Raw genomic sequence first — 13,207 nt, forward strand, 5'->3', positions numbered from 1 at the left:
AGATAAAAAGTGATTTGCCCATTTATGACAGGTTTACAACTAAAGTGTAACTAAAATCCAATTTCACAGAATCATTTTTTACATTAACAGGGGAGTACCAAATTGGGACGTGTTCAACATAATCCCTGAATATCCAGGTTGTTCCCTCTCAAATCTGTTCTTCTAGGTCCAAATCCAAAGTCTGCTCAACATAATAGGAGCAGCTGGACTTGGGATCAGGTCCTTCTACTTTTTCTTCCCTTTCAGGAACTCTGGCACCTTGAAAAAATTGCCAAATATTTAAAACAAACAAACAAAAAAAAGCCTCAAAAATAAAAGAATGCTCTTTTGTCAGGCAAACAGATTACAGAAACCATATTAGGTGTTAATTCAGATAATACTACCTGTTTCTAAATGGATATCTCATGAAGTGCAATTTAGAGGCTCAAGATTGCAGGTAGGTAAAGAAAACGTTTTCAGCAATTACTGCACTGGACTGCCCTGGGCTGTGCTAGGTCTGGGTTTGGGCATGTGAACTGATATCAAGGGAAAATGTGCTCTCAGTGATTCACCTGTCGGGCATCATGGAGGAGCAAGCTGTTTCATTCAGAAGCTGAGAGGACAGAAGTGAGATGTGCACGGGTGTTGAGAGTAGATTCAAACAAAGCATCTGTGTTTAGGTGGGCAAATGGGGGTGGGAAGGGAAGGAAAAACCTAGGATTGAAAGGTAATGGTGATAGATTAGGAAAATCAATGTGAGATTGAATAAGGATTTGGTGAAGAAACTGGGATTAGCTGGACATGGAGACGTGGTAGAAGAACCAGTGGAGATGGGTGGAGGTGGAAGGGGTGGACATGGGGTGTCAGACTACAGAAGTAGGACTGGCAGAGAGAATCAGACAAGGATCTGGGAGAAGGAAGAAAGAAGTTTCTGACCACTAGATCACACTTCTGTCTAGGGAATCCAAGTTTCACTTTATCATCTATAAAACTTGATGGCAAAGTGTCTCATCTTCCCTTAGTGCTGTTACACATGGAAGGGCAATTTCCTATTGTTATGCATTTCTCCATTAACCCAAATGGCAGAGGGCCATGTGGTGGTTTTAAAGGCTCCAACCCCACTGATATCTCATATGGGCATCCCTGGATACATTTCCTATTTTTTTAGGTTTTTTTTCTCTAAAAGCCCAGGGAATTGCACATAGAACAACAAGAATAGAAAAACAATTATATAGGTTGAAAAGTCAAACACTCAAGGCATAGAAATATCAGCGTTATTATGTTGGCTGCCATTTACAAATGCATTTTTGTTGCCATCTTTAATTATATAACATACCATTTTTTGCCACAACTGCTTGATTGAGTTGAAAGGATGGAGATGGGCTGGGAATGAATCTGGGTTTTGCAGTGAAATAAACTGTTGTCTATAGGACCTCTTCTTGATTTGTTGCAGATTTTGGAAGGAGCTTAGTGAATTAGGAAAGGGATGCCCAGAAGGGAATGACTGGTACCATGGTTAAGGTAGTTAATTACATACTAGGGGATTAGATTCTAACCCTGTCTGCCCCACAGAGGGCCAGTGTGATCCAAGTTAGGGTGCATATACAAAACTTTTCAAAGGTATATACTATTTTTCTACTTTTTATGTCTATATGCTAGATATAAGCCACTGGAATCAGATTTTCAAAAGAATTGACTGAGAACTCACAGGCACAGCTGAAGTCTGGAAGCTGTGCTTTGTACATAAAAATCACTATATAATGCTCAGAACTCTGAAAAATCAGATTGCATGCGTCTCAGAATGGGTACCTACAATTAATAGAAACTCTTGACCTTAATCTCTCTCTGCCACAGTCCCTCAGCTGAAAAATGGTGATAATACCACCCCTGTACTTCACAAGGTTGTTGTGGAAATAAAATCATTAATATTTGGAAACACTCAGATACTATCATAAAGAGCACCGGAGAAATGACTTGGAGAAAATTAATATTCTGTCATTAGAGTAGGGTTTGAATAGTGTGCAGGAAATAAATCATGGGGCCAAACATGGAACAACAAGGAAGAAACTAAATATTGAATAGCAGTTCAGTAGGTTACCCTCATCCATTTTGTGCACTGATTCCGAGGCGGGAGTCTTCTGGGGAAAAATTACATAACTAAGACTATACAATAATGGACTGCATAGCATACTTACATATGACATTTCATGAGTTTTGATATTTGACTCATGCTATTAACATAAGCTCTGTGTGTACACATATATTTTACTTGTATGACTAATATTCTTTGCAAGGATTTTGGTATTTCTGTCAAGATATATTTGCATTTTGTGTATGTGTACACATGTGTATTTGTGTACATTTCTGTTCATCATAACAATACTTCTGATTTGCACCGTTTAAAAAATGGCATGTAAACTGGCACCTTTTGGATGTATTCTATGCATTTGTCACTTAAATCTGATATTTGCTCATACTGTAAATAATATATATTCCTCTGTTTCTAAAGGCATTTACTGACTTTATAATGGTGTTCTTAACTAAACAAGAAACTGGAGAATGTTTTACTATTTCTGTATATTTGCCAGGTATGAATAATTAGAGAAAGCTGATGTTGCATTTAGTCTTATTTTTTCAGAATACAACAAATCATGGATTCTGAAGCAACACTATAAAACATACTGTACCTTGCATTGCAGCACTGTCATGTTGGGTTCCATTGTGGTCTATTTCCATATCTGGGATCCCAGCATCTGAAAGATGTTACATTTGAGATTAATACATTCCACCTTGTTCTCCCCTGATGAAGCTTTAGAAAAATCTTTATTGCAATGAGGACGATCTTTAAGTTTCACCAGCCTTGCATATAACGTTCAAGTTTCACTGGATTTCCAACAGTTTACAAAATGTGAAAGTATTACCAGCCTTACAGTGAATTATTTTTAACATACTTCACACTTTCTCTGGTGATTAGACACTAATCAACACATGTTATTAATATGGCATTGAAATTCTCTTCTGGAGTACCAGGGACATCTTTCACATGAAAACGGGGAAATTAGTGATGAAAAATACTAACCTACATTGACTTATCCTAGCAGAATACTTGCAGACCAAAGTATTATATAGGACAGCCAGTGCTAGCAAGCTCATGACAGTGTCAAATTATATGATTTAAGCTCTTGTATAATGTTGCCGTCTTAGCCTAATTTTATATTAACAACTTTTCTTTAAAATAACCCTCTACAAAGGAGACTAGTGGAATATCATATACCCATTTATAGCCATTTTTTCTCAAGCATACATAAATGTCGATTTTTTAAAATATAAACAGATATTGTACTGTTTCCTTTAAGTTTCTTCTTAGGAGTCAATAAAAATGCTTTCCTTCCCAAAACAAAATTCTGTTTTGTGAAATATTTCAGTATCTCCAGAGACTGACTGTGCAGTTAATTCCTAAGGTGAGAAAGAAAAGTTCCTAATGATGTAACATACATTTGAACCATAGTTTAATATTGATAATGTCTTTGTACGCATAGCCTTTGTGGGTGGTTTGTGGCTCAAACACCCTTGGGTGTTGTGCTAACAGATGCCACTATACCACCTAATGCCATCAAGGATTAGCATATAAAGTATGTGATTTGAATCCATGGCGCACAGAATCCTGTAAAAACATCTGCTTTTCTTTTATAATACAGCACTTAAAAAGCACATTTGTGTATATTTAAAAGGAACTTGTATGTTTCCTTTAAAATGTTATATTAATTTAGAGTTATATGTTAAATGCCTCCTCGCCCCCAAATCACATTATTTTCAAATTTACCTTTTTTTTTCTTTCAGATCTGGGACATCTTAAGCTTGTCAATACCTGTTTGGTTTGATGGGTCAGCATCCATTCCTGGTCACATCACAACCATGAAATTCTCATTATAGACCAGTGCAGAGCTACCAAGTAAGCTGTGTTCTAATTTTCTATTGTAAATAAGATAAGAATACTCCAAAAATCAGATCAGAATTGGTTGTGACCAAATAGGATCTGCCTTACTCAGGCTGCTGCTCAGGAAGAATATCCTTCTTTCCTAACTATTTGGGGAATTTACTGTGTTATTCTAAAGAGTTTTTTAACTTTAAAATATATACTGTACATGCATACTACAACGAAGTCAGTGGTAACTAATAGCAGCGACTATAATAGGGAAAGATCTTCAGAGTTCTTTTTTTTAATTTTTCACAATAGCCCTCCATATTTTGTCATCATAAAATAAGATGCTAATGAGCTAGTTGATTTGTTCATGCAATCAGATTATCATTGAAATATCAGCAGTTGTTCCTCTTGCTGTTACTAATACCTAGATAGCTACCTGATTGCGACTATAAATCAAGCAGTGGTCTAAATGTCACTATTCAGCCCCATAATTAATTGTGGATGTAAATATATGCTGATAACATTAGCAGAGTCCTGACATCCTTTGAAAATAAGGGACACAATTTTCAGAAATGCTGAGTATCTTCAAATTCTGGTATAATCATTAGGAACTACAAATGCTCTGCTCCTCTGAAAAGAAACCAGGCCAAATTCTCTTATGTTATATCAGAATTCAATTTGCTCCAGCATAGTCATCAGTATACTCTGGATAAGTCACTGCAGAACATGTAGACATACACAAGCTGGCTTTAAATGGACTAGCTTACATATTGCTAGCAATGTAGCTATGTTAGCACAGAACTCAGAGCAGGCTAACTGGCCAAGTATCCAGCATCTGAGGCAACCTGTGTTGAGTTCCATTCTACCACAGTGCCACTATTAGCAGTACCTAATCTAGCTGGTTTAAAGCTAATTCAGGTCTGCATACGTGAGCATGTGGTTGCTGCAGCAAAAATACCAGCAGCACAAATTTGTGCTGCTGCACATGTCCCTGCAAATGGGGTTGGCATGGGGCGAATTGGCCCAGGTGGATAAGGGGATGCTGGGGCCAGCACCTGTTCTCATCCCAGCAACCTTGCCTGCGGTCCTGGGAGCCTCCTGGGATAGCAGTGGTGCTGATCTGGCTGCATGAGTCTGGCCAGCAGCCAAAGCATGGCTCTGGCTGGCCAGGCTCCATTTTTGGAGGCACATGCTGTTGCCACATGCACTGCGCTGCTTTTTTCCACTGTTGTTTTTCTTGACACCCCGTGGGATCTCCCAGTGTCAAAAAAAATGCCACACTGCATATTAGCAGTGCAGCAAATGGGTGCATGTGTGCCATGTGCAGTTTGTAATGCTTCAAACTGCTTTGAGGTGCCACAAACCTCACATGTGTGCTCATCTGGACATACCCAACTAAGTTAAATTTCAAATAAAGAAAAAAATGCTAACTTTTGACAGCTCTGCTTTAGATTCAACATCTTGTTGTATCACCAAACACTTTTTTTTGTTTTCTGCTGTACTTGTTCTTGGTTACTTTTACTTTTTTGGCATTAAGTTGTGTTGGGTTTTTTTAAATAACATTTGGGATGTCTATGAAACCTAATCAGACAGAAAGACTTATACATGGTAAGCTTAATAAATTCTGAGGCTGGACAAGTTCATATTGGGTTTGACAAGCTATTTTCAAAATGAAACTCAGTAATTGTGAAACTCAACCAGCACAGATGGAAACCTCATGGCAACTAAAACCAAGTTTCATACAGCCCCAATCATCATTTTTACAGGTTTCTATAGTAACAATATATAGTATTTCTTTTCACATAAATTTGTCTGTGTGTCCTTCTAGATATTTTATTCTTTTTTATTTAATGATCTAGTGCACTTGGCCTGCAATTGATTTATAATTATTTCTGCACAAGGCTTTTTTTTTTTTAAACAGGATTTTTTTGTGCACTATTTTATGTTTCTCAGCTAATTACAACTGATAAACATCATTCTAAGCTCCTTCTCGAACTCCAACTAAAACATACCATTTAACATCCTGAGACTGTCTCCTGACGTGGCCTGTTTAAGTGCCTGTTCCACTTGTTCTCTTCGCTTTGATTCAAACTCCAGGGCCTCCTGCAATTTTCTCTTTGCTTTTTTCTCTTTCTTCAAGCGTTTTTGAATCGTTGCTGAAATATAAATATATTGCAAGGACTGTTGTTAAAGCATGCGTTATATATAAGAAAGATACTAATCAGCTTGCACTCAAGCTCCCAGAGACTGATTCTACTTCAGGGGACAAAAACAACACTTATGGATCTGATCCAAAAAAATGAAGATCCACATGCAGACTTAAAAAAAAATCAAAATTTAAAATCATATAATTCTGCTATCCTTATTTTCACACATAGTCCTGTTAATTTCAGTGTATCACTAAAAATAGGCAAGAATGGAGCAAAACCAGGCTGAGAAGCCAGCTACGAAATTTCAGCAGATTTCAGAAATATGGACGCTTTAGATTTCAACTCTAAAATCTTTGAGGAGGTTGGGAATATGGGATTTTGGTTTAAATTATTTTTAATAAAAACTTAAAATCTTTTCAGTAGGTAAATAAGTATCTAAGCTTCCAACCCTTCCCTGAGACTATTTCACTCATTTTACCAATGGTTGCATGGAATAGTAGGCAACTCTAGTCACACCTCTAGCATCTTTGAAGTGGAAGTGAGGAGCCCTTTGATACATACACAAATATGGCAGAGCATTAGATTTAGTCATTTAGACATTCTTAGGAGATGGTATAAGAATTTGCAATGTACAAATAACAACATCTGGAATGGTCAATCATAATAATATTGCTATCACAGAGTATGAGTGAAACTTTATAGAAGCTAAAAGGTAGACTTGTGTGCTTCATCCAGGAAAAAAATGGAGATATGGTTAAGCTCCTTTTTGAACCTTAACTGCATTTTTTTGTTTTCTGCTGTACTTGTTTTTGGTTACTTCTACTTTTTTGGCATTAAGTTGTGTTGGTTTTTTTTAAATAACATTTGGGATGTCTATGAAACCTAATCAGACATAAAGACTTATACAGGACATGGCATAAAGACTTATACAGGACATGGCATAATTAGAACTACTGCCTAAAACACCTGCCAAATATATGGCCCATCAGCAGATGAGCTATGAAGGTAGAAGGGTTTCACTGGTGGTTGAATACAAATTCAGGAGCTGGGTGTTCTTTGCTAGCAGTTTCTGAATCTTCATTTAGAAGCACTGAAAGCCAGCCAGGTAGAAAGAGAAAAGCAAGGAGAAAGCCAGTAAAGCTCACTGAGTGTGGGCCTTAGAGAGAGCCCAGCGAGATTATACTGGTAAGATGGAAAGAGGCTTGGAACTTTGAGCAAAGAAACTGTCTACCATCATTCAGTTCCTTCAGCACAGAGGGAAACTGGTCTTTGTGACAGATCCTATTTACCTTCCAAATATGTAAGCAGTGCATACACAGGCACATAACTGCAATTTTTTATGCGTATAAACAGTTGGGAATTCTATTCTGTGCTGGTGACAACAGAATTGTCCTGCACACATACCTACTGGAAGTAAAATAATCACTAACCTAGTGGCTAGTGGCTTTCACTCAGGGAATGAAGCTCGTACCTTTATCTTCTGTTTCCAAAAGTTCTCTAACCCCTAGGCCACAGGTTGTCTAAACATTTTAGATTCAAGGTATCCCTTGTCAGACTCAAGGCACACCTCCGTAACTTTTGTTAACCAAGCAGCACGTCATTTAAAAAACGAATGCATCTGTTACAATGGCTACCTCCTTGCAGAAGGGCAAGGCAGTGGAGGGCAGGACAGTCATCAAGCAAGAGGAGCTGCCCATATCTGCTTATCTCCTCACACTTCCTGGGCACCCCTCGAAGGATCTCATGGCACCCCAGGGTGCCCCAGAACCTTGGTTGAGAATCAAAGCTAAGCACTGCTGAAATCCCTTTCCAGCCCTATTCTTGTAGCTGGCCCACTGCATCTTCCATTTAAACCTTACCACAGTTTTTTCCCTGGCTTATGTTCATATCTGAGTAATGTTTCCCCCCAGGCAGCTGCCTAGCCAGAACATCACCTTACTGAGTGTCTAGAGTAGCCTAGACTAGTGTCTAGACTAGTGCTACCAAAAACTGAATTGCAAACTCTGCATTAGTGTCAAAATATGCAGTTGCACAGCTAAATACAGTCCACTTCGACACATCAGAAGTAATTGGAGTCTGTCTCTGTGTACATTCTCTGTAAATAAACAGGATGGCATCAAAGAACAGGACATCATCATAAACTTCTAACAGCATGTAAAACTCCAAATTTTAACTAACTGCTTGGCTCAAAAGGGATAACAATGAATTAACACTTAGCTTTTCTACAGTGAATTTTTATCAGTAGATCCCAAAGCACGTTACAAGGGAAATATGCATCATTAGCTCCATGATAGCACAGCAGACACACAAATATATGCAGTGATTTGCCTAAAACCAATCAGCAGGCCAGTGTCAGGGCTTAGACTAGAAGCTTGGGTTGTTGAGCCTCATCGCAATGCTCTATCTAATCCTTAGTATTGCCCCACACTTCATGAGGTGAAGCTGGACCAGGCTGCCTTGCGTCTCTTCTGCATATATACATTTTTGCAGCATCCCAGGACTCATTACAAGAACATCCAGTTCCAGTCACAAGTGGGTGCTAAGTAGCCCATAAGTCGTTTGTGGGGGGTGTGGCAGGACAGTAGAGGGCACTTCTGCACTGAGCCACCTGCTTTAGTGCGCCTAACCAAAACCAAGCTGCAGGTACCTCCCCACGGGCACCAACTTCTGCCCAACCCCTTTCCTGGATCACACCCACCAGCCTGGGGTAACCACTGCCATCACCCAAGCTCCAGTCTCTGTGCCACTTGGGGTACACAGGCCCTGTAGACCTAGGGGTTGTTTAGCCCCAGCAGAATATATCTGGGTGCTTCTTATAGCCTGAAGCATAGAACGTAGCCTCCCTTAGTCGGCCAAGCAAAGGGAGCAAAAAGGCCTGCCCAGTCCCTCCCAAGCACGTACAACAAGGCTTGCTATAGCGGATGGCTTTATTGGGTGAAAGAGCAGGCATGGGGAGGGGTACATGTCAAAGTTGTATCAAAAGAATAACCCTGAGCAAATGGAAGCAGCTTGATATCCCTTTGATAGGCTGCTAGAACACTTGATCCTAAGTTACTGGCTACATTTCAGGTAGGTTACTCACATTCATCCAGAGTCTAAAAGAGCTCCAGAGGCCATCTGCTTGTTCCCATGTTCCTAAGGATGCCTGCTGTGTTCCAAAACATGGCTCAGCCTCCTTCCTTAAGGAGGATTTTTTTTTATACACCTGCTCTGACCTCATCACTAAGTTCCCACCAGAAGCAGACCCATTGGCTGCTGACCAGAACTTCCAAATGACGGACTGACTAGGTGAGATGACTAGTCATATGGGTGGGAATGTGAGACTAAAGGAGGAGCATGTTCCCCCTCTCTTTGGAACTTTTACAGCTTAGCTAGCCCCGTAGGCAGAGAGACAAACTTGGGGCAATTTCTCCACAGGGGGTATCTGAACTAATATCAAGCATAGTTTGCAATGCATATAAGTAGGTGCCAAAGTGCTGCTTGACGTGTGTTTATAGATTACCTGCTTTAAAACTTGCAGTGGTTTAAAATCAAGGTAAAATGCATCATTTCTGGATGAACTAAGTGCATGGGTACTATATGCAAATTGCTACAGCCATATTTAATTTCAAGGTTATTGTTTTCAAATTTGCTCCTCACTTCTAGGTGCTCAGGGAAAGCTGGGTCTGATAATGAGGAGAAGGCAAAGGGGCTTCCAGGGAAAAACATTGAGGGAAGGCAGCAAAAGGGCTACCTGACCCCCCCCTCCCAGATTTATTTTCCTTGCTGCAGCAGTGGGAAGGGAACAAAATAAAGACCAAACCTCCAATAATTATATTCTATACTGGAAAATTATAATTAATGTATATATTTTCCATATATAGAATCCAATTATTGGGGAGTCATCTTATAATCAGAGTCATCTTCTAGTCAAATAAATACAGTATATTTCTGTTTTTAAAGTTTAGCATGCACCTGATGAAGACTTTAATGAGAATTTACAAATTCCATCAAGAATGAAATGTGTTAATTTGCTTTGGTATGCTTAGTAGTTTATTCTCTGTGTAAATGGGAAAGTTCTATTTGTGCATAATAGACATTACTAAAAAAAATCATCATAGGTATAAAAATTTAGGTTTAATTGTATAAAAAAATTGTAAAAATTAATCCAAGTAAAAATTACAGATTATCAATACTTTTTTTGAAAAAAAAAACTAGTCATAATACAGTTGTGATGTTAGAACCTGTTTTCATAGACATGAATAAAGTGTCACAAGCTTTACATTAATGACAAAATGCTACTGTTCCTATATACTGTAAGTTCATTCTGGGTATGGATAACTATACATTTGCAGCACTGTGAGGTTACACTATGGAAAATAATATACAAAAGCATCATTCAAATAAAAACTGAATTCCTGTGGACAGGATTGTTACACCAGCACCCATTATTTATTTGCTTCTAGTGAACAGTATCTATCAGGTACTTCTGACTAAAAAAAAGAAAAAGAAAAAATGTTCTTGGAGAAAGAAAGTAAGTATAAAAGCAATGATGCATATGTACTTGCACAAGTCTTAGTGCCCACATAATTTGCACAGCCACTTTAATACTGTCTGAAGAGTTGATTGAATACTGCAGTTAGCGATTAAAAAGGATGATGGAGATGTGTCCAATAACACAGAGAGCTCAAAAAATTCTAAATATTAAATTCTCAAAATACAGAAAATAATTGGAGGATGTGGAGTGTTGCTTAATTTTTTTCCACTACCTTCTTCCTCATTCTACATAATAAAGATAAAGGGGAAAGGGAGCTGTCCCTCGCTGCATTCATGTGCAGACCATAATGTCAGTCTACTGATGTTACTGCTGGGCAATGGGATTGCTGAGAGACCAGGCATTCAGTTCTCATTCAACGAGAGACCAGGCATTCAGTTCTCATTCAACGACACTCTTACTTTCCTAGCAGAGTCAACAGTATTTCGAGCCATGGTGACCCCACATCCCAGCACTGCTTGGTATGTGTGTGTACTCCAAACACCCCCACAAAGGATCCATGTGTTATTTAGTCTCCACCCATGACGGGAACCAGGTGTTCTTGTCACAAGTCCTGGGATGCTCCAAAAATGTATATGCAGATGAGGCACAGGGCAACCTGGTCCAGCTTCACCTCATGAAGGCAGAGCCACACTAAGGATTGGATACAGCATTCTGTTAGGACTCAGTAACCCAAGTTTCTAGTAGAAGCTCTAGCACTGGCCGGGTGAATGACTTTAAGCAAATCACCTTTAGGCCACCTTCTACTGGAAGCTCAATATTGAGCACCCAGAGGACCCAGGGGCCATGTAGCAGTGCCTACAGGAGCTGATCTGGGCCCTCATTGAAGACAAACAGCAGAAGCTAGAGGAGGAGTGGACACTGGTGGAGACTGATAGGACCCTTCATAGCTTCAAGAACAGTAAAACTTCTGGGGAAGACAGCCTTCCCAAAGCATTCCAGGTAGCCTACTGGGCTCAAGTGGGCTCTGACCTGCTGGAGGTCTTTTAAAAGCAACTTCAGGAGGGCTTCCTGGGGGCTGGGATGGACTGTGGCCTCATGACCTTCTTGTACAAGAAGGGGCCAAGGGAGGAATTGAAAAACTGGAGGTCCATAACCCTCCTGAACTGTGAGTTGCTGGCCAAAACTTTGGCTATGCAATTCATATCTGTCCTAGGGTCTATCATCTACAAGGACCAGTCGTGCGCAGTGTCAGGGCACCAGATCCATGGAACCCTGCTGCAGCTGCAAGATGTGCTCCAGTTCCAACAGGAGAGAGAGCAGAACATTGTGCTGAACCTGGACCTGGAGAAAGCCTATGACCAAGTATCCCACCGGTTTCTCTTTGAGATGCTGAGAAAGATGGGTATCCCCTCACTGCCTGAATAAGGACACCATACATGGACGTTATCAGTGAGGTGCTGCTCAGTTACTGAGCATGCTGATTATGGTAGAGTCGGGGGTCAAGCAGGGTTTCCTGCTGTCCCTGATCTTCTTTATCTGCATGATGGAGCCCCAGTGGATTAGGCAGAATCCCAGGATCACCAGAGTCCCGAATCCCAGTGGCAACAGGGAAAGACCAGGATTCTGGTGTACATGGATGACCTCAATGTCCTGTGCAGAGACAAGTGATCAGTCGAGAGAATGCTGAACCACATGCAGGTCTATGAAGGGGCAGCGGGGACCAAGCTCAACGTGAGTGAGAGCACCTGCCTAGCACTGGGTGAACTTGTCAGCCCTGGGTGGTCTCTATCCCCCATGAGTGGGGGTCAAGATCCTCAGGGCAAAGTCCCCCCCCAGTTCAGTGGAAAGAAGGCATGGGAAAAAAAAGAGGTTAAAGTGAGGCACAGGTTTGGACTTTGGCACATGTGCCCCCTCTTGGGGGGGGGGGGGCTCATGAAGGCAGTGCTGCTACCAGTGCTCTTTTACACTGCACTGGTCTTCCCCCCACTAAAGTATGTTGCCTACGAAATCCCAAGAGCCATGGGTGTCTTCTTCTGAGGATCCAGATGAGAGAAGGTGGCAAGGAAAATGCTATGCTATAGACCAAACAGACTAAAGGCAGGGGAATGGCAGATATCTTCCTACTCCTCTACACCAAGTACACAAGCCAGATCTGCAAACTGGTAACCAGGACAAAAATGAAAGCAGCCTGCTTTGTCAGATCCTATGCAGGGCAGCTACCGAGACAGCAGTGAGTATACATGGTAAACTGTAGCAAAACTCCAAGTTTTTCTTTTTTCATACACATATATATATACAAACACATGTATACACATATATACATATACATGTAGACACATATATATGATAGATATGCATTCCCTTCCCCATTTATTTTTGGCTTTTCTTTCTCTCCCTCTCTATTCCCTATAGACAAGCATAAGCAAGCTCAGACTTAGGATAAGCTTTAACATTTTTATTTTGGTAGCAAGTTTTTGGTTATCCACTGTTTTATACTGTATTATTATTAGGTTTGTATTGATTCTTACTGTTTTATATTGTATTATTATAAATTTCATATTGATTTTTATTGTTTCATATGGATATAGTATGGTTTAGGCCTGTGTTTGTAAGTGAACCAAAGTCATGTCAAGTTTCCATTCTGTATGTCAAGTCTCCATCTTGTGTCCTCTGCCT

The 13,207-nt window shown here is 40.1% G+C and overlaps 1 protein-coding gene across 3 annotated transcripts in view; it reads right to left on the bottom strand.

The window, feature by feature from the left end:
- The window catches only part of DACH2 (dachshund family transcription factor 2), a 642,364-nt gene that overhangs the window by 14,762 nt on the left and 614,395 nt on the right, over positions 1-13,207 (bottom strand). For all 3 annotated transcript variants that reach the window (XM_019521377.1, XM_019521376.1, XM_019521374.1), the window contains 2 exons: positions 5,917-6,060; positions 2,667-2,732 (listed from right to left, as the gene is read on the bottom strand). In XM_019521377.1, coding sequence (XP_019376922.1) covers positions 2,667-2,732; positions 5,917-6,060 — 210 coding nt within the window. The remainder of the gene's footprint in view (positions 1-2,666; positions 2,733-5,916; positions 6,061-13,207) is intronic.

Source organism: Gavialis gangeticus, unplaced genomic scaffold, assembly GCF_001723915.1.
Source record: "Gavialis gangeticus isolate Ggan-Ray unplaced genomic scaffold, GavGan_comp1, whole genome shotgun sequence".
Lineage (NCBI taxonomy): Eukaryota > Metazoa > Chordata > Crocodylia > Gavialidae > Gavialis > Gavialis gangeticus.